Source organism: Thalassophryne amazonica, chromosome 5, assembly GCF_902500255.1.
Source record: "Thalassophryne amazonica chromosome 5, fThaAma1.1, whole genome shotgun sequence".
NCBI classification, from domain to species: domain Eukaryota; kingdom Metazoa; phylum Chordata; class Actinopteri; order Batrachoidiformes; family Batrachoididae; genus Thalassophryne; species Thalassophryne amazonica.
This window is the reverse complement of record NC_047107.1, coordinates 83,526,310-83,548,633: the sequence shown is the minus strand read 5'-3', so window position 1 is coordinate 83,548,633 and position 22,324 is coordinate 83,526,310. Positions and strand designations below refer to the sequence as shown.

Sequence of the window (22,324 nt, the reverse complement as noted above, 5' to 3'; positions counted from 1 at the left end):
AAACCAAAAGTGTTGCGTTTATATTTTTGTTGAGTATATCACCGACACGCGCACACGGTGTGAGCAGGACGTACCGTCAGAACAGTCCAGAGAGAAATAAAGGCAGTGCCACAGTTTAGTTTGTGTTTTTCACTCTTTGCTCAGCGCGCCTCCCCCCCCCCCCCCCTCCTCGCAGCTAGCCGACTCGCGCACACACACACACAGATGGCTGCAGCAATCGGACCCAGTCTTAATTTTAGACGGCTTTAAGCAAAGCCGCCCACTAATTTTTTTTCAGCATCTTTTTCGAAAATTGACTGCTCAAATGACACCAGGACGGCTCGCTGCCTAAAACCTTGGTTCTCGCTTCCATCTGCTCCGTGAATTTTTAATCCCATGTCGTCCCAGTCACGTGATAAATAGCAAAGTTGACTCCCATCCCGTGGGATTCCCGAAAAAATGTCAGCCTCTACTACGAACACACACACACCATACATTGGTCTCGTGCACACATTGATATCATGTTTTCTGGTTGTCCGCTGCGTGGAGAGTGGCAGGAAAAACCGAAGATGCTTTCGCGCGAGGTGCGACACAAGACGTGATGTAAATAAAAAAAAACAAAAAGGCGGCGGTCAGGTATTTTGGTTCCGAGCGATGAAAATAAAGAATATGAACGTTTTAAATCAAAAAAAAGTGTTACTTGTCCGGTCGGACAATGATTAGAGCATATTGCTTGTCCGTTCACATTTTACACTTGTCCCGGACAATCGGACAAGCGTTAATGTCGATGCCTGTATATACACAGTGGGGAAAATAAGTATTTGACCCCCTGTCAGTTTTGCAGGTTTTCCCACCTACAAAGAATGGAGAGGTCTGTCATTTTTATCGTAGGTATTAGGGATGGGTATTAATAAGATTTTATCCATCGATGCCATTATCGATTCTGCTTATCGATCCGATTCCCTTATCGATACTGCTTGTGAATTTTGTACTAAAAGTAAGCTTTACAGATTTTCTATGTATTTCATTGAGTCTTAAAGTAAATAAATAAGAAATTGGTCACTGTATCCTTGATGTCTGGACATAAATAAAAATAAACAAAACAGTGTTTTGCTTTGAAGTTATTTATTCCGACTGGATTCTATCGTTCTGAGTTGACTCGGCAAAGAGCCGCACAGCATTTGGAGCTGTGTGAACAGAACGGAGGACGATTCTTGTTTTTCTTGCAACAAGACAGGAGTCCCTGTTAGTAACTTTAATCCGCACAAAAGTGACTCACGATTTCACATATTCAGGGATGAAAGTGGTGAAAAACAACAACAAAAAAAAGCTTAAACCCAAAATTACACCACATACACAAAAATGTTTGAATTCTAGAAGCTCTGAAATCCAATCTGGGACTATTCCAGACAATAAACTGCAGTGAGTGCAGCATCCATTTAGTGAGAAAAAAGACAACTTTCCTTATTCAGATTCATTCCAGTAGTATTCTGCTCTTACTAGGATGCAGCAGTTTTCTAGCTTGGCAGATAGTTCTGGAGGAAATCACTGAAGAAATTAACACATTGAAAATATGGTTTGACCGAAACAAACTGTCATTAAACTTAAATAAGACAGGGATGAAATGGAGGTGTAAGAGTCACTAGGTGTTCACAGGAAACATTTATTTCTGTATGTATGTATGGTTTATTTCTTTATGTATGTTCATTGTTAGTTGGTTTTATATTTTCTGTTGTTTTTATTCAGGTTGTTTTTGTCTCTCTCTAAAATTGTATATAATCATTAGATTAGTTATTACTATTATTGTTGTGCTTGCTATTATTATTAATATATAAGCAAAAATAAATTTAAAAAATATTACAATTTGTAATACATTTGACTCTTTTATGACAACAAACGCTTGACAGCTGCAACTGCTTAATGCTAATTTTAACATTGAAAATGCCATAGACATGCTAACGTGTTAACATTGGTCCCGGTTTTAAGTTATAAAATACATCTATCAACTGTTTCAGAAGACCATAACAGGTCGGTTTAACATAAAAAAGGTAAATAATACTCACAGCCATATGCTCTTTAGGGTTTTAGTGGGGGAAAGCGAAAGAAAAAATTAATCAACGAAGCAATGATCTAAGCACTGCTTCAATCTGCGAATCACCGCTTCGATTGGTTCAAGGTTCAAAGCAAAGCCGCACTGCAGAAAAGTTGATTACAGACCCGCTGCAGGTTCTGTAATCAATGTAGAGAGATTATAATTTTCCTGACAAACACCCCCAAAAACAACGGCCACTCTGAAGGACCAATAAGGGAATCGTTAAGTAAAAAGGTTATTGATGTCAGTGGATCGAATAATTTCTTAACGATACCTGAAAGGAACTGGTTCTCAATACCCGTCCCTAGTAGGTACACTTCAGCTATGAGAGACAGAATCTAAAAAAAATCCAGTAAATCACATTGTATGATTTTTTTTTTTTAATAATTAATTTGTATTTTATTGCATAAAATAAGTATTTGACCCCCTAGAAAAACAGAGCTTAACAATTGGTACAGAAACATTTGTCTGCCATTACAGAGGTCAGACGTTTCCTGTAGTTCTTGACCAAGTTTTCACACACTGCAACAGGGATTTTGGTCCACTCCTCCATACAGATCTTCTCCAAATCTTTGAGGTTCGAGTTTCAGCTCCCTCCAAAGATTTTCTATTGAGTTCCAGTCTGGAGACTGGCAAGGCCACTCCAGGACCTTGAAATGCTTCTTACGGAGCCCCTCCTTAGTTACCCTGGCTGTGTGTTTGGGGTCATTGTCATGCTGGAAGACCCAGCCATGACCCATCTTCAATGCTCTTACTGAGGGAAGGAGGTTGTTTGCCAAAATCTCGTAATACATGACCCCATCCATTCTCTTTTCAATACGATGCAGTCGTCCTGTCCCCTTTGCAGAAGAGCACCCCTAGAGTATGATGTTTCCACCCCCATGTTTCACAGTTGGGATGGTTTTCTTGGGGTTGTTCTCATCCTCTAAACATGGTAATTGGAGTTGATTCCAAAAAGCTCTATTTTGGTCTCATCTGACCACATGACCTTCTCCCATGCCTCCTTTGAATCATCCAGATGGTCACTGGTGAACTTCAAACGGGCCTGGACATGTGCTGGCTTGAGCGGGGGTACCTTGCTGCCCTGCAGGGTTTTAAACCATGACAGCGTCATGTGTTACTAATGTAATCTTTGTGACTGTGGTCCCAGCTCTCTTCAGGTCATTGACCAGGTCCTCCTGTGTAGTTCTGAGCTTTCTCAGAATCATCCTTACCCCACAAAGTGAGATCTTGCATGGAATCCCAGACCGAGGGAGATTGACAGTCATCTTGTGTTTCTTCCACTTTCTAATAAATAATCATAACAGTTATTGTCTTCTACCAAGTTGCTTGCCTGTTGTTCTGTAGTCCATCCCAGCCTTGTGCAGGTCTTGAGCAGGTCCTTAGACAGCTCTTTGGTCATGGCCATGGTGAACAGGTTGGAGTGTGATTGATTGTGTGAACAGGTGTCTTTTATACAGGCAACAAGTTCATACAGGTAAGAGTATAGAATAAAAGGGTTTCTTAAAGAAAAATTAACAGGTCTGTGAGAGCCAGAATTCTTGCTGGTTGGTAGGGGTCAAATACTTATTTTATCAATCAATCAATCAATTTTTTTAATATAGCGCCAAATCACAACAAACAGTTGCCCCAAGGCGCTTTATATTGTAAGGCAAGGCCATACAATAATTATGTAAAACCCCAACGGTCAAAACGACCCCCTGTGAGCAAGCACTTGGCTACAGTGGGAAGGAAAAACTCCCTTTTAACAGGAAGAAACCTCCAGCAGAACCAGGCTCAGGGAGGGGCAGTCTTCTGCTGGGACTGGTTGGGGCTGAGGGAGAGAACCAGGAAAAAGACATGCTGTGGAGGGGAGCAGAGATCGATCACTAATGATTAAATGCAGAGTGGTGCATACAGAGCAAAAAGAAAAAGAAACAGTGCATCATGGGAACCCCCCAGCAGTCTACGTCTATAGCAGCATAACTAAGGGATGGTTCAGGGTCACCTGATCCAGCCCTAACTATAAGCTTTAGCAAAAAGGAAAGTTTTAAGCCTAATCTTAAAAGTAGAGAGGGTGTCTGTCTCCCTGATCTGAATTGGGAGCTGGTTCCACAGGAGAGGAGCCTGAAAGCTGAAGGCTCTGCCTCCCATTCTACTCTTACAAACCCTAGGAACTACAAGTAAGCCTGCAGTCTGAGAGCGAAGCGCTCTATTGGGGTAATATGGTACTACGAGGTCCCTAAGATAAGATGGGACCTGATTATTCAAAACCTTATAAGTAAGAAGAAGAATTTTAAATTCTATTCTAGAATTAACAGGAAGCCAATGAAGAGAGGCCAATATGGGTGAGATATGCTCTCTCCTTCTAGTCCCCGTCAGTACTCTAGCTGCAGCATTTTGAATTAACTGAAGGCTTTTTAGGGAACTTTTAGGACAACCTGATAATAATGAATTACAATAGTCCAGCCTAGAGGAAATAAATGCATGAATTAGTTTTTCAGCATCACTCTGAGACAAGACCTTTCTGATTTTAGAGATATTGCGTAAATGCAAAAAAGCAGTCCTACATATTTGTTTAATATGCACTTTGAATGACATATCCTGATCAAAAATGACTCCAAGATTTCTCACAGTATTACTAGAGGTCAGGGTAATGCCATCCAGAGTAAGGATCTGGTTAGACACCATGTTTCTAAGATTTGTGGGGCCAAGTACAATAACTTCAGTTTTATCTGAGTTTAAAAGCAGGAAATTAGAGGTCATCCATGTCTTTATGTCTGTAAGACAATCCTGCAGTTTAGCTAATTGGTGTGTGTCCTCTGGCTTCATGGATAGATAAAGCTGGGTATCATCTGCGTAACAATGAAAATTTAAGCAATACCGTCTAATAATACTGCCTAAGGGAAGCATGTATAAAGTGAATAAAATTGGTCCTAGCACAGAACCTTGTGGAACTCCATAATTAACTTTAGTCTGTGAAGAAGATTCCCCATTTACATGAACAAATTGTAATCTATTAGACAAATATGATTCAAACCACCGCAGCGCAGTGCCTTTAATACCTATGGCATGCTCTAATCTCTGTAATAAAATTTTATGGTCAACAGTATCAAAAGCAGCACTGAGATCTAACAGAACAAGCACAGAGATGAGTCCACTGTCCGAGGCCATAAGAAGATCATTTGTAACCTTCACTAATGCTGTTTCTGTACTATGATGAATTCTAAAACCTGACTGAAACTCTTCAAATAGACCATTCCTCTGCAGATGATCAGTTAGCTGTTTTACAACTACCCTTTCAAGAATTTTTGAGAGAAAAGGAAGGTTGGAGATTGGCCTATAATTAGCTAAGATAGCTGGGTCAAGTGATGGCTTTTTAAGTAATGGTTTAATTACTGCCACCTTAAAAGCCTGTGGTACATAGCCAACTAACAAAGATAGATTGATCATATTTAAGATCGAAGCATTAAATAATGGTAGGGCTTCCTTGAGCAGCCTGGTAGGAATGGGGTCTAATAAACATGTTGATGGTTTGGATGAAGTAACTAATGAGAATAACTCAGACAGAACAATCGGAGAGAAAGAGTCTAACCAAATACCGGCATCACTGAAAGCAGCCAAAGATAACGATACGTCTTTGGGATGGTTATGAGTAATTTTTTCTCTAATAGTTAAAATTTTGTTAGCAAAGAAAGTCATGAAGTCATTACTAGTTAAAGTTAATGGAATACTCAGCTCAATAGAGCTCTGACTCTTTGTCAGCCTGGCTACATTTTATGCAATAAAATGCAAATTAATTATTTAAAAAGCATAAAATGTGATTTTCTGGATTTATTTATTTATTTTATTTTTTTTAAAGATTCTATCCCTCACAGTTTAAGTGTACCTACGATGGGGATTTTTTTTTTTTTTTTTTTTTGTAAAAAATACTTTCTAACCCCCCCCCCCCCCCCCCCCCCCCCATATCCTGTGTCTCCATCAACATCACAGATGGCATACCCTAAATCCCACAACCCATTTGCTGATGATGATGAAGAGGAAGAGTATGCCCCTAAAAGTAGGGGGTTTGGTGATGACCCAAACGATATTGGAATGACCGACGCAGAGAGAAGGCAGAGGTACCTCCAGCAGGAAGTGATGCGCACTGCTCAGTCTGCTATGGACAGCAGTTATCGTTCTCTTGGTCTCATTTATGAATCAGAGAAGATGGGTGTGGACGCGGCAGAGGTATGTATGTCAACCTAATTGGATCTTGGACAATAGTGCAAACTGATAACATTGCCTACACTATCTCACTCTTTCCTCTTTAGGAGTTGATACGTCAGGGTGAGGCCTTGAAGAGGACAGACAGGATGTTGGATAACATGGAGCATGATTTAAAAACTAGCCAGAAGCACATCAATGGTATCAAGAGCATGTGGGGCGGTCTTGTTAATTACTTCAGAGGCAAGAATGAAACTAAACCACCACCTGAACAACCCAGTGCCTACCACGCCAGTGACAAGTAAGAGTTATATTATTCCTTTAATCAATTAGTTTTTCTTTTAATATTATTGCAAATACAGTTGTCTTGTTTAAGTTTTGACTGTCTTGTATAACTCCATTTATAGAGTTGAGTGAACTGCGACACAGTGAGTTGCAGTACAAGAGGGTGGGTTTTTTTGGGGGGATGGGGTGCATGCAAATCGTAATTTCCCCCAACCTTTGCATCAAGTTGCAGCTGAAGGGAATGCTGCTTCTACCTACTTCACCATCATAGCCATATTATTTTATAGTAAAGTAAGACAGTTAAACTCCTGATGTTTGCAGATGACAGACACCACTATCATTGGTCTCATCCAGGATGGTGATGAGGCTGGAACAGTTGGTCCTCTGGTGTGGTCAGAACAACCTGGACCTGAACTCGCTCAAGACAGTGGAGATGATAGTGGTCTTCAGGAGAAACACCCCCCACACAAACAACACCGTGTCTACTGTGGACACTTTTCGGTTCCTGGGATCCACCATCTCTCGGGATCTGAAGTGGACCTTCCACATAGACTCCATCAGGAAAAAGGCACAGCAGAGGGTGTGCTTCCTCAGACAGATCACGAAGTTCAACCTGCCCAGAAACTGCTCATCATCTTTTACGGATCCATCATCCAGTCTGTCCTGTGCATCTCCATTTCTGTTTGGTTTCCCTCTGCCTCCAAACATGACAGGCACAGACTTCAACGAACTGTCAGGTCTGTAGAAAAAAAAATCATTGGAGCCAGCCTGTCCTCCATCCAGGACTTATACCGGTCCAGGACCAGGAAGCAAGCTCGTAACATTTCTGCAGATCCCTCACACCCTGGACACACATTGTTTAAACTCCTCCCCTCTGGTCAACATCACAGAGCTCTGTATGTCGAAACGACGACACAGGAACAGTTTATTTCCACAGGCCATCACACTGATGAACAATTTCATCATGGCTTAACTTTGCGAACGAAGATTAAGAAGGAGGGGACTGTCCACTTTGGATACAGGGTCGTTGGTGACTCACGAGTCCGATGCGTGACAGGCAGACTCGACCACAGCGGCTACAAACAAGGGTCTGATCTGGAAGAGCTAGTGATCTTGTGGCCTGGCAAGCTTTCATCTTCCTCCTCCTCGAGGTTAGCCCTACGGGAGTACTCAAAGGAGGAGATGGACTGATGGATGGTATGCTACCAGGCCTGACGGTCAGCAGCAGTGCTGGACCACTGGCAGAGCTCGATGTTGCAGGCAACGAGGGACTTCTTTAAGCAGTCGTTACAGCGTTTCTTAAGTGCCCCTCTGTTGTGGTGGGTGGTAATCCTCCATACTGGAAACCTGCCCTGCCCAGCAGAGCTGGGACTTCAGTAGCATCGCCTCTATACTGCAGGCAACGAGGGACTTCTTTAAGCAGTCGTTACAGCGTTTCTTAAGTGCCCCTCTGTTGCGGTGGGTGGTAATCCTCCATACTGGAAACATGCCCTGCCCAGCAGAGCTGGGACTTCAGTAGCATCACCTCTATACTGCTAGCCTCCGCCTGCTCCAGCACTTCAGTGTTGGTGATGTGGATGCTCAGGATGGAACGGAGGTAGCGCTGATGGAAGCACTCAAGTAGTCGCAGGTGCTGACTGTAAAGGACCCACAACTCAGAGCTGTATAGGAGTGTGGTCACAATGACTGCTCGGTCCACGCTGATTTTGGTGGCTTTCTTCAGATGTTTGTTGTTCCAGACTCGCTTGTAGAGTCTTCCAAATGCACTGTTTGCCTTTGCTAGTCTGCAGTCGATTTCCTTGTTCATCTTGGCATCAGAGATGATGGTGCACCCCAGATAGCTGAACTGTTGGTTTCAGCTCTGACTGGCCGATGGTAATGTGATGAGCATGATGCTCCTCCTGGGGTGCAGGGTGATGTAGTACTTCTGTCTTCTTCAGGCTGATTTACAGACCAAAGAGCTGTGCAGCCTCTGTGAAGCATGATGTGATACGCTGCAGAGCCAACTCCGTACGGGCAAGAAGGGCTGCATCGTCGGCAAAAAGCAGCTTTGATTAGTTGCTCCCTCATCTTTGTGTGGGCCTGTAGTCGCCTCAGGTTAAACAGGCTGCCATCTGTGTGATAACAGATCTAGACGCCATCGTCGTCATCAAGGTCTTCAAGGACATCATCATGCTGAAGATGGAAAAAAGTGTTGGTGCAAGGACGCAGCCCTGCTTGACACAGTTTAAAATTGGAAATGGCTCAGAGAGGGCTTTGCTGTGCCTGACTTCACCACGCTGGTCTTCGTACAGCTGGATGACCATGCTGAGGAACTTTGGGGGACATCTGAGTCTTTCCAAGTTCTGCCACAGACCTTTCCTGCTCACAGTGTCAAATACTTTGGTAAAGTTGACAAACGTGACATAGACCCTTATTCTGCTCTCTACACTTCTCCTGGAGCTGACGAAAAACGAATACCATGTCAGTAGTGCTCCTGGTGGCTCTGAAGCTGCACTGGCTCCCTGGGAGGTGTTCTTCTGCAATTGTGGGTATCAGTCTAAACACCCTGGCTAAGATCTTGCCTGCGATGGATAGCAGTGTAATCCCGCGGTAATTGGAACAGACTTCACCTTGTTTTGTACAGTGTGATGATGACTGCATCTCAGAGATCCTCAGGTAGCTTGCCCTGTTCCCAGCAACAGTTGAAGAGCTCAAGGAGTTTGCCTTGTAGCACTGGGCCCACATGCTTCCAGATCTCTCGAGGTGATTCCATCAACTCTTTCTGCCTTGCCCATCCTCAGGTGTTCTATGGCCTTTATGATCTCTTCAAGATCTCTCTACAAGAGTCAGTGCTACGTCTATTTCAGTCAGCGAAGAATTGCTGTGCCTTGGACCGAGCAGTCAACACCGAAGAGCATCTGAAAATGTTCTGACCAGCGGCTCAAGATGGATGCCTTGTCCGTGAGAAGTGTTTGACCGTCTGCGCTGCACAAAGGACACTGGACCTGGTAAGAAGGGCCATACACTACCTTTAAAGCTTTGTAAACCCCTCTGTAGTCACCAGTGTCTGTGTAAAGCTGAGTTCTCTCTGCGAGGTTGCTCCACCACTTGTTCTGGATCTCACAAAACTTGTGTTGGATATTGCTGCATGACAGGCGGAAGGCAGCTTTCCTCTGAGGACAAGACGGTTGAGCTAGATGGGCCTGGTGTGTGGATCTCTTCTTCACCAGCAGTTCCTGTATCTCCTGGTCGTTCTCGTCAAACCAGTCTCTGTTCTTCTTGGTAGACAACCCAAGAACTTCTGAAGAAGGCTGCAGAATAGAAGTTTTCAGGTATTCCCAAAGCTCTTCGAAGGAGGGATTTGTTGGACAGCTGTAATCCCCAAACTGAGACTGTACGTTTGCCTGGAAGTCTGCTTTCAGTTCAGCTGACTGTAAACTGTTGAACTTGAGTTTCTTGCATGGAGCACCTCTTCTCTTTGCTTTGGGTTTGAAGTGGAGACTGAGTTTGCAGTGAACGAGATGGTGGTCAGTGTGACACTCTGCACTAGACATCACTCTGGTGTGCGAGACGTCTTTTAGGTCTCTCTAGTGCACTAGAACGTAATCTATGAGGTGCCAGTGTTTGGACCGAGGATGCATCCAAGTTGTCTTCAGACTTCTTTTGTTGAAAAATGGTGTTAGTGATGGTGAACTGCTGTTCTGCGCAAAACTCTTAACAGTAAGCACCCGTTGTTGCAGTTTCCAACGCCATGTTTCCTGCCAAAAAAACTCACTAATTCATATACCTCATGTACAACTCAATCTTTCTTTGTCTGTTTCTCCTTTGCACACATTTTTTATTGCATATTTTATTTGCACATTTTTTGTTGTGAATTGGTAGTGTATATTTATACATGCTTGTACAGAAAGAGTACAGTTCAACCAGTCACGTTCCTCGTATTCTTGGAAAATACTTGGCAAATAAAGGCTATTCTGATTCTTCAGTAAATATTGTTTAAGAAGACATGCCTCCAATAGCTCAAGACGGATGGTCTTGAATTGCAAATTTTATGGGATTTTCTACTTATCTAGAAACAACTTGTGGATGTGATGGTACATCTGATGTTGCAAAGTTTTTGTTCCTGATTCTATGGCACATAAAGCAATTATAATGACTCAAATTCAGTATCTTTGTGGTAATTACAACTATTACAACTGTGGTAATTACAACTGGGCTAAAGTTGTACTTAAACACTGGATTAAAATCCTGTCAGAATGAAAGTTCATGGAGGTAAAATTGATTTTTGGGATGTAATTACATTACAAATTGTCATCAGCTGTCATTCACTAAATTTAAACTGTACCTGTGTGACATTCACCTGGATTTTCAGACTACAAGATGCCTTGTCCAATAGAAGAGAATTCAATGAGAAGTACCAAGCCAGCCACCCTAATCTGAGAAGATTGGAAGCAGAAGGTAAATGTTTAGGGATGGCAAAAAGAAAACAAACCCACCTTTCATCTAGCCTGAACTTATTGAGAACTTGTTCCAACCATTCGTTTGGATGTTGTAGGCTTTGGAGCTGCTGAGAGCACGTATGATGGTTCATCTAAACAGAATGGATACTCTCAGAACAAGCAACTTAAGGCAGCTCACCAGACATTGGACAACAACTTGGGTAACTATAATGTTCTTCATTACTTTAAAGGACCATCTTCCTATACATCTTTTCTCCACAGTCACATGAGGGTCTTTGTGGAGACAGTGTATCTGTCCCAAGGTTGAGGTGGAGGCGTTACCTCGGTAGAAATTGATGAATATTTGTCCACATAACCCAGTGTTAATTTCATGGTAATTTTAAATTTATAACTGGCTTTGGTGTGTAAGGCACTGCCATTGTGGAGGTGGGAGGGGAGTTGTTTTGTTTGTTTTAATTCTAATTAGTGCTTTGGAGGGTCCTTGAGTACTGCTGAAATGACTTTGTGTCAAATAAGCAGTTACTAAGGCAGACTGAGATGAGAAGTATCACTTGCATTATGCGTGACTGTCAACTTTAACATTTTGGCAATGTGGTGTGTTTCTCTGGGTAAGATCCAGCAAATGGGTGTCTCAGTGTGGAGGACCTCAATGGCTGGAGAAGGCCAAGGGGACGTCACACTTCACATGGCTATAGCAAATAAATGGTTACTTTTGATGACAATTTGGGGATGGACTTGGTTGTCTGCCTGGGTGGTTACCATTCAGTACCTAAGGTGGTTCTGTGGTGTTATGCATGTGACAATGCAACAGCAGCACATATCCAATGGCTTGTTGCTTAAGTGCTAAAATGGTTTTGTGTGGGAATTAAAATTTACAGTGTGGTTCAAAATTGGAGATTTGAATACAGTGAGGAAAATAAGTATTTGAACACCCTGCGGTTTTGCAAGTTCTCCCACTTAGAAATCATTGAGGGGTCTGAAATTTTCATCTTAGGTGCATGTCCACTGTGAGAGACATAATCTAAAAAAAAAAACCTGGAAACCACAAAGTATGATATTTTTTTTTTTTTATAATTTATTTGTATGTTACTGCTGCAAATAAGTATTTGAACACCTGTGAAAATCAATGTTAATATTTGGTACAGTAGCCTTTGTTTGCAATTACAGAGGCCAAACGTTTCCTGTAGTTTTTCACCAGGTTTGCACACTGCAGCAGGGATTTTGGTCCACTCCAAATAAATTATAAAAAAATAATAATAATAATAATTTATTTGTATGTTACTGCTGCAAATAACTATTTCAACTATTTTAGTGAATGACAGCTGATGACAGAAGGTCGTGTGGTCAGATGAGACCAGAATAGAGCTTTTTGGAATCAACTTCACTTACCATGTTTAGAAGATGAGAACGACCCCAAGAAAACCATCCCAACAGTGAAGCATGGGGGTGGAAACATCATACTCTGGGGGTGCTCTTCTGCAGAGTGGACAGGACGACTGCACCGTATTGAAGGGAGGATGGATGGGGTCATGTATTGCTAGATTTTGGCAAACAACCTCCTTCCCTCAGTAAGAGCATTGAAGATGGGTCATGGCTGGGTCTTCCAGCATGACAATGATCCCAAACACACAGCTAGGGGAACTAAGGAGGGGCTCCATAAGAAGCATTCCAAGGTCCTGGAGTGGCCTGGCCAGTCTCCAGACCTGAACTCAATAGAAAATCTTTGGAGGGAGCTGAAACTCCAAACCTGAAAGATCTAGAGAAGATCTGTATGGAGGAGTGGACCAAAATCCCTGCTGCAGTGTGCGCAAACCTGGTGAAAAACTACAGGAAACGTTTGGCCTCTGTAATTGCAAACAAAGGCTACTGTACCAAATATTAACATTGATTTTCACAGGTGTTCAAATACTTATTTGCAGCAGTAACATACAAATAAATTATTAAATTTGTTGTTTCTTTGTTTTTTTTTTTAGATTACGTCTCTCACAGTGGACATGCACCTAAGATGAAAATTTCAGACCCCTCCATGATTTCTAAGTTGGAGAACTTGCAAAATCACAGGGTGTTCAAATACTTATTTTCCTCTCTGTAACTAAAACCTGCATAGCTGAATTGAATTTTGTGTTTGTGTGTGACTGTAGATGAGATGTCGGAAGGTCTAAGAAGACTGAAGAACCTCGGACTGGGTCTCCAGACTGAGATTGACAGTCAGGATTCCTCTGTTAAGAATCTGCTCAATAAAGTTGACAAGATGGATGGGAAAATCCAGCACACAAACCAACAGATCAAAAACCTGTAATAAAACAAAAGCAGTCAGTGAAAACGAAGAGATGACAAACTATGTACACGCTCGCCTGGCTTTCCACCCGGCCCTCTTTCAGTGTGCTTGTTCTGTCAGTTTACTAAACAGGAATCTGCCAGATAAACAACTGAGCACTATTGCTTATTCACATTTTTGTTTCTTCCCGTGTAGCTAATTGGTTATTCTTTCAGGCTTGTCTGTAGTCCTCTGGGGCCTGTTTAAAAAGACATGTGTCTCAGAAGTACTGCAGTATTCCATGTGAAGAAAGGAAGGCTGTTCTGTGTACAATGAAGTCCACTAAATGTCACTCACACTCATCTTCAACCATTTATGCAAGATTGGGTCATGGGGGCTGAAACCTATCCCAGCAGTCAGTAAGGCAGGACACACCCCAGACAGGATGCCAGTCTGTCTGTCGCAGTGCCCACAAAGTCTCACAGTTAAAATCTTAAAGAAGCACTTCTGCTATAACACAAGCTAGTCACATTTACTTTGTTCTGGGAATTAGACAATGATTCAATCTCAGCACCCCACAGAAGTGCGGTGACCTCTGCCAGCATTCGGCTTGAACAGAAAAGTGGTTCAGTATGTCCATTAGTGGGAGCTTCCTGCTTGAGGGCATGAAAATATCCTAAACTGGAATGCATGTACATTCATGTTATTGATAATGTTGACTTTTGGCACATTTTAGCTCTTGGAATTCCAGGTGAAATCACTTTTTCCTTATCTCTCTTCTGTTTGTACAGGCAGATAGTGGGTTTTTTTTTTTTGGTTCTGTGCCACACCACTTTCTGCTGTTGCATATCATTTTCAGAATGTGATTTTCTTTGATTTACATATTTTAATGTTGCTTTTTCTGTTCTTCGGAAAATAAATTTTTGTGTTTTCTTGTGGGTGTTTTTTGAATATGGAAGGAAATTAAGGAAATTTAAAATAAGGAAATTTGCTGTAAATAGAAACATTGTAAGAACTAAAGCTATATTTCCCCTGAAGTTCAACTTGTGAACTGGATGATTTGTCCTCATATGAAGCAAAACTCATAAGAAAATTTTCTGTGCTGAGTTTCAGCTTTCTCTTTTGCATCTCTCTGATATATTCTGAGAAATATCAAAAACCTATCAGGGGTGCATATAGTGAGTGAAGTCGAACACCATGTGGTGGCGCCAGAGTTTTGAATGTGCAGCTTCCAGGAGCAGTCATAACTGTATGTTCACATTCAAGGTGGGTGCCGCCTCCATAAAGTTTTATAACGGCCACAGAGTAACGTGTGTAAATGTGTTTTTACATTATCCTCAGACTGCATTTGTTAGAGCTGAAAATGGTCTGCTTCAAAGTAGGGGTCAACGCTCGTCTTATGGAACTTTTGTTTTAGCCCGTCTGTGGAGCTTTTGACCTTATGATGGTTTGATTTTGGTTTTTAAAATGATCACAGGATTTATGTGCACTGGTTCTGTATCGGTGGTTTTATTCCTCAAATGTTGTCATTACCATTGTTCTCTGTTGGACCAGCTGCTCCTGCAGAAGCATCAAACAAGCACACAATCTGCATCACTGGATCGGTACAGATGGGCAAATCTACGGCTTAGCTACTTAGGCCCTGGAATCACATATTTTGAAAATGTCTAATTTCTTTCAGCTTGGACTGTATTTCCCATGGGATTTCATATATAGTCCCACTTAACCAGGTTCGAACAGCACATGACCAGTTGAAGTGACTATATGAGCCAACCAGTGTCCTGTATAGGCCCTGAGGTCCGCTTGCACTTATCTCCAGTGTCTGTAGCATGAAGTGGATAAGACTGGTATGCAGGTTACTTCCCCAGCCAAGGCCAGTCACTACAGCTAATTGGACTGTGACTGTGGAGATTTTGTTTAAGAACCAGGAGCAGGATTTGAACCCCGGCCAGCTCCTTATCCACTGATATGATCAGACAATTCATGACAAAAATAAAAAAAAGTGCATGAAGTCCAGTATTGAATGTAAGGGGCTGTGTGTCACAAAAGGGCTGGAATAGCAGAGTGTGAAAGAAAGTGGACCTCTGTCAAAAGCCTCAGTTCACTCATTACTTTTCTGCCGCGTGTCTGGGTCTGGGTCACAGTATGCAGCAGACAAAACAGCTCATTCCACACTTCTCTAACCTTCACCAAGTCCCATAACTCATCCCAGGGGATCCTGAAGCAGTGGACTTCAAGGCCCTCCCAGATAACTTAGCTTCTCACCCTGTCCAGGAGTGTAAGCCCAGATACCTGTCGAAGGAAGCTCATTTCTGTCACTTATATCCACCAGCTTATTTGTCGTTACCCAAAGTTCATGAATATAGGTAAGGAGTGGAAATTCACTGGATAATTGGGAACTTTGCCTTCTGTTCAGCCCCTTTATCACAACAATGGTCCATTGCAGGATCAGATGCTACCCTAATCCGTCTATCGATCCTACACTCCAACTTACCCCCACTTGTGGGCAAGACCCCAAGATGCTCCCAGTTGGAGCAATAACTGACCTGATCCAGAGAGGGCCATGATCTCAGATTTGGAGATGCTGATTCTCATCCCAGTCGCTTCACACTCTGCCTCAAACCTGCTCAGTGCACATCAGAACAGAACCATGACCTCCACAAAAAGCAGACATGCAACTCAGGTCAGTTTATGCAGTGTTAAATAAGTCGTACTCGTATAACTCATTGCAAGAGCTCAATTTAATTTTGTGCAGGATTTTTGTCCAAATATTTGTAACCCCAACGTATAACTCACTGGATGCACTTGATTGATTTGTTTTTCAACAGGATTGTCATCACATAAAGCATATCCATGCATTTTAATTTACTTCGAGTTGGGGCTACAAATACTTAATGACAGAAATCCTGCAAACAAAGTTAAATTGAGCTCTTGCAATGAGTTATTTGTGCATGAAATGATTATGATGAGTGCACGTCAAACAAGATGTAAACCTCACTTCATGAGAAAGCACACTGGAGACAGTTGCAAGAAGGAAAAAATTCAGTGTTTCATGATTCCAGGAAGAAACTTAAAGCAGACCCAACTGAGTGGGTGGCCATCTGCTGTGGCCATTCTAACAACAACAAAACTGGCATAACATTTGACAGAACAAGCATTAGCAAAAAGGAAAAAAAAAAAAAGTTGCTGCTAAACAATCATATGTGAGCCATGGTAGTGGTGCACTAGTTGGATATGGCAGTCAGGTGCAGATCAGAAGCCTAGAAACAGGATGTGTTGATCGGTGTACTGCAGTGTCGGACCAGTACCCAAACCAGAGCACCCTTCTTATAATGGCCCTGTCATTTTTAGCTGCAGCCCCAGACTGTAACACTATTGGCTACATAATGGCATGTTTGTCTCTGAAAATCTTGAGATTTTGTTCAGCGATCTATGTAGGTTTTACTGTATGACAAATGTAATGCCTCATGTGATGTAAATATAGTGCATTAATGAACGTAACAGTCTCAAACGTAAAGATCATTGCTGCAGGTGGAGGTGACACCACCCGTAAACGGAAGTCACTCCCAATTCCGCTCCCTTCATGCTGTTCACGGGAGCTAACGGGACAGCTGTCTTGCTAAACGCAAACAATGGCAGCTGTGACAAAGGCCGTCAAAGCTGGAATTCTGCCCCCGCCTTACCCAATCCCACCTCCCTTTTCAGCGAGTGTAATCCCAGAACACACTGCTGTTGAAGCCCATCAGGCACTGGGCCAGAGACGGGCCTTCCTGCCCTTTGGAAAGTGGGTTAGTAGCAGGGGGTAGAGTGGCCAGCATCACAGCATTGCGGCTGACGGCACTCTTTCGCCACTGTTGTCGTTAGAGAAAATAAAGAGTTGTGCTGACCGAGGAGAGTTTGATAGGGAGGTGCACTACGATGGAGAGAGGAGTGCAGAGAAATGGGAGAGGTTGGCTGGTGGGGTTTGTGGAGGAGGTGGTGTTCAACTGGCTCTAAATATCCATGAGTGTACAAAGGATGAAGACTGGATGTTGGATCTGAATTCTGTTCTATTCAAGCAACAGTAGCCAGCCCGTCACAGTGGCGTATTCGTAGAGCTGCTCATTACAGCGTATCGTCTACGCTGTAATGAGCAGCTCTATGCCCACTTCACGAGGAGTTTTTTTTTATCAATACGCAGCAGTATGTTCAGGGCTACGCGCGTAGGACGGAAGAAATTAAACGTTTAATTTTCTTCAGCGTGCAGCACAGCATGGGGCCTTCACGCGAGTACACGGTACTTTACGCCACTTCACATCTCCCTGTTGTTCTTCTGGAGCTATAAATACTGCAAGATCATTGCTTCACTTTATCATACTGGACTCATTATATGAGGACTGTTCACTGTTGCATCGTTTCATAAAAGCGCTCTCGTGCCACACAGAGAGAGAGAGACCGCGCGCGCTATCCTTAAAATAAAAGTGGTCTCTCTCTCTCTCTCTCTCTGACACACACAGAGAGAGAGAGGGAGACCGCACGCGCTATCAGTAAAAGCGCTCTCTCCCAGTTTAACGAGTCACAGTATTTCGTTCAGGGCAGCCTTTACCACAGCCAGACTCAGCAGCATCTGGACACAATGAAAGTGATCCACCAAGACAAAAAAAATATAATAATAATAATAATGCTAAATGACTGTTTTTGAGCCGTACCACACCATGCAGTAGAGAACAGAGCGCACTTCCACAGAGGCAGAAAATAGCACTGAAACTGGTGCAGCATGGCACACGCGACTGTGCACACTTGAAAACGCGAACACATGCAGCTGCGAGTATGAACGAACACTGTTAAAAGCTGAGTATGCGTGTATTTTTGGCGTATTTAAAGGAAACAATGCCGCAATGAGCAGCTCTACAACTACGCCACTGACGGGAAAAGCAAACTATCTCGCTTGCAAACAAAAGGCCTGCTTTACATGTGCCTCCCTGAACAAGTCCAGACATGTCCTGCTCTGACAATGTTCTTATTTAAACTAAAATAGAAAATAACATCAAATGACATTTAAAAAATGGCGCAAATTGGGACGTTCACTCCTCCTCACCTCCAAAATTTCAGTGGTGCATATGCAAATATATGGAAGTATGTAAGTAAATACACCTTTCAAGATAAAATCACAAATTGCTTTACAGTGAAAAAATACAACCGAAGCACAGAAATTAAAACAGTAACATAAAACTAGTTAAAAGCAAGCCTGTATGAGTGGGCCTTGAGCTTCTCTTTTAAAAAGTTCCAACAGAGTCCACAGAACGTAGATGTAGTGACACTGCATTCCACAGTTTGGAAGCCACAACCTCAAATGAGCAGTCTCCTTTGGTCTTCAGCCTTGACCTAGGTACAGCCAACAGGTTCTGGTACGAGGACCTCAGACACCTGCTTGTTACATAAGGGTGCAAGAGTTCACTCATGCAGAATTTGACCATGCAGAACTCTAAAAGTCATCACACACACCCACCTTCAACCACTTATCCAAGATAAGATCGTGGGGGCTGGAGCCTATCCCAGCAGCCATAGAGCAAGAGGCAGGGTACACCCTGGACAGAATGCCAGTCTGTCACAGGGCCAAATAGACAAAAAAAAATACACATCTGTACACACACCTATGGACAATTTAGAGTTTCCAGTTCACCTAACCTGCATGTCTTTGGATGTAGGAGGAAGCCAGAGCCCCCAGAGAGAACCCACACAAACACTGGGATAGCATGCAAGCTCCATACAGAAAGGACCAGTTGGGAAACAATCCCACAATCTTACTGTGAGGTAAAGGTGCTAAGTGCACACTAAGCCACTGTGCTGCGAGACCTGAGTTTATAACTTGAACACAGGGATAACATGCAAACTTCACACAGAAAGACCACAGGTGGGAATCAATCCCATGACCTTTTTGCTATGAGGCAACAGTGCTAACCACTAAGCCACTGTGCTGCCTAAAAGTCATTACCAGTATTTTAAATTACAGTCTGGATTGAATGGGGAGCCAATGCAAAGAGGACAGAACAGGTGTTACGTGAGCGTGAGACCTCTTCGATGACCTTGTAAGAAGCTTTGAAGTTGCACTCTGGGCCATTTGTAAGTGATCCAGAAAAGACTTACTGAGGCTAGGGAACAGCGAATTACAGTAGCTGAGAAGTAATGAAATAAAGCATGGATGACTATTTCTAGCTCAGCTTGAGACAATATTTCTAAGGAGGGCAATGTTCCATAAATGGAAGAAGCAAGACGGGTAACGTGTGTGTCAAAATTCAGATCTTGGTGAAATGTAACATCCAGCTTTCTGACTGCTGAGTGAACAAAAGAGCACAGGGAGCCTATAGGTGAGGGAACTCCTCAGGGGCACAAACAAGAACTTCAGTTTTTTCCTGTATTAAGTGACAATTAGCCATCCGATTTTTTTATGACATTAACAGTATTTTGAAGGACAGATACCTTAGTACCATTTTGAGTAGTAAACGTGATGTACAGCTGGATATCATCTGCATAAAAATTATATGAGACAAAAAGAACTCAACATGTGTCCAAGGTGGAGCAAATACAATGCAAATAGTTCCCAGAATGGAATCTTGGGGCACACCACAGGACAAAATGGCAGAAGAGTACGATGTATATTTATCTGCAGCTACTGAGAAACTCCTGTTAGAGAGATAGGACGATAACCAATCTAGGGCTGACCCAAAGATGCCCACCCATGTACTTAGTGTCACAGCCAGCGGGGAGGCCATTACAGCTACGGGAAAGCCAGGAAAAACAGCTGACAGAGATACCAAGTCCTTCCATGATGATCTAGTGAAGGACAAGGGCCATACGTCCAGGGACAGATGTTGTGAATTAGCATTAGCTATAAACTCTTTGTGCATCACATGAGCTGCAAATGTTTGTTTGTACTATGTTTGATTGCATTGTCCCTGTCAAATAAGCAAATAAATAAATATGTTCAAATGTCTGGAGACAGCAGGTTGACCAAAAGGGAACAATGTTCTCCCACAACTCCACGTTTCCAGAGCAGCCTCAGCTTTACCTGAACTCCAGCTCTTCACTGCCTCCCCCGTCTGCATCCACGGAGATAGCACTGATTGGTGCGAGCATTGCCGGCTAACGGCACAAATGACAGCCATCGAAAGGGCACATCACCAAAAGAAGAACACAGTGCACCGTGGTTGTCCATAGAAGCTCAGCTATTTATCAGAGCATGACGGTCAAACAGCCAGCGAGCAGCAAGACCATAGTAGACCAGCGTGAAGACTAACAACAAAACAAACACAACAGGTACATGGACAGCAGGACGGTGAGGTCAAACTCTGGTGCCAGCACTCCGCTTGGTGTTACTGATTTTGCAGACTCACTCACTGACTCAATTTTGCCTGTGCCTGATAATTGCAAAGCATTTTCATTGGTTAATAACAATTGACCAAAAATAAATGAATCTGTTCCATGAGATGGCATAGAGGTGGTTACGGCTTCCTGGATGCACACCTGAATGTGATAAAAATTGAAATACTTTTCAGTAAATATATCTCACTCAACTTGAGAAAGTTGCTAATTTAGGAAATTTGTCCTTTTTATGCTGAAAGCTGAGACAATGTGTTAGAGTGAGACAATTCTCACTCTAACTGATCTAATGTAATCCACATTTGGTATTTTTATCCTGAGAAGCAGCCTTTGAGGCTGTAGGCTCGGGAAATGTGACCACTTAACTGACCCATTACCACTGCTGATGTGCTGCTGAGCAAGGTCATTACTCAGCGGCACATCTGTTTTCTATATATACAAATGACTTGCTGTTAGTCTTGGAGAAAGCCAAAATATCAATGTATGCTGATGACTCAACTATTTATTCATCACACACTAATGTCCAAGAACTCAGAATTGTTCTTAGTGAAGCTCTTACATCTGTGTTGGAGTGGGTCACAAACAAGCTAGTTCTAAATATTGGCAAGACAAAAAGTATTGTTTTTGGAATCAAACGTATGTTGCTGACCGAACCCAAGCTGAGGCTTGCTGTTAAAGATGTAACTGTTGAACAGCTAAACAAGACCAGATTGCTTGGAGTTGAAATTGACTCTGAACTATCAAGGTCTAAACACATTAGTAGAGCAGTACGCATGATGGGCAGGGGTCTTTCAATGGTGAGAAGATGCTTGTTATGTGTCGGACGCAGCTCGGAGAACCGACCAGCGTTTGAAGGACCCAGTATGAAATAAGCAGAGCACGGTACAAAGGCTAACTGAATTTAATACATAACAGTGATCATAATAATAATAAAAAGTGCGGTCTGGCGTGGTGCGCTCCCAGCAGCGCTAATGGTCCGGAGCCAGAAGCTGTTTCGGACCCAAGGACCCCGCCGACACCCCCCAGGTGGCCGCAACAACCGAGTCTGTGAAAGAAGGAACCATTATGTGAGTCCACACTCTACACACAGAACACTTAAAGGTGTACAAACAGCAAACACTTCCTGGCTTGATTACTGATCAGCTTCCAACCTGCAGGCATGGAACATCCCGTTCACAAATCACCACCGCAGTGGAAGCTGATACATGACTAACATACAGCTCAATACAATAAGGTGTGAGGGACACCACATTTACTGACTGTATAACTGTTAGTCACAAAATCCAACGTACCTCAGGAAGTGTGCTGACGAGCGTGAGACCTCACCCTCTCCTCTTTCACAGATCGTGCATCAAACCTGGACATTCTCAGCGTCCGCTGCTGATGAGATGGCTCCCAAGACGACAATCTCACCCGTCTGGTCACAAGGTCGAGTCTCTGGCAAATGCACACTGTGCACTTCAGTCTTAAATGCCAACATACTCCAATCCCTCCAGATGCACCTCAGCTGTGAGTCCTGACGAGTCGCAGGTGATCAGGGTGAAGTCCTAACAGCCTCAGCAACACAGCCACTCAGTCCCAAATGCACGCCACCTGGGAGGAAACACAAAAGGCAAACAAACCAGCAGCCAGGCCCCCCCAGCCATACAACAATGCTCCCACCTCTTACCTCCTAATATTACTGCTGATGTGATAAAAATTCTTGTTCTGTCACAGTTGGATTAT

General features: G+C 43.0%; 1 protein-coding gene across 1 annotated transcript in view; it reads left to right on the top strand.

Moving 5' to 3' along the window:
* The window catches only part of snap29 (synaptosome associated protein 29), a 25,739-nt gene extending 12,433 nt beyond the window's left edge, over positions 1-13,306 (top strand). Inside the window, exons 2-6 of the mRNA XM_034170732.1 lie at positions 6,044-6,280; positions 6,364-6,557; positions 10,896-10,981; positions 11,079-11,183; positions 13,125-13,306. Of these exons, the coding sequence (XP_034026623.1) occupies positions 6,044-6,280; positions 6,364-6,557; positions 10,896-10,981; positions 11,079-11,183; positions 13,125-13,282 (780 nt within the window). The 3' untranslated portion in view covers positions 13,283-13,306. The remainder of the gene's footprint in view (positions 1-6,043; positions 6,281-6,363; positions 6,558-10,895; positions 10,982-11,078; positions 11,184-13,124) is intronic.
* The last annotated feature ends 9,018 nt before the right edge of the window (positions 13,307-22,324 follow it).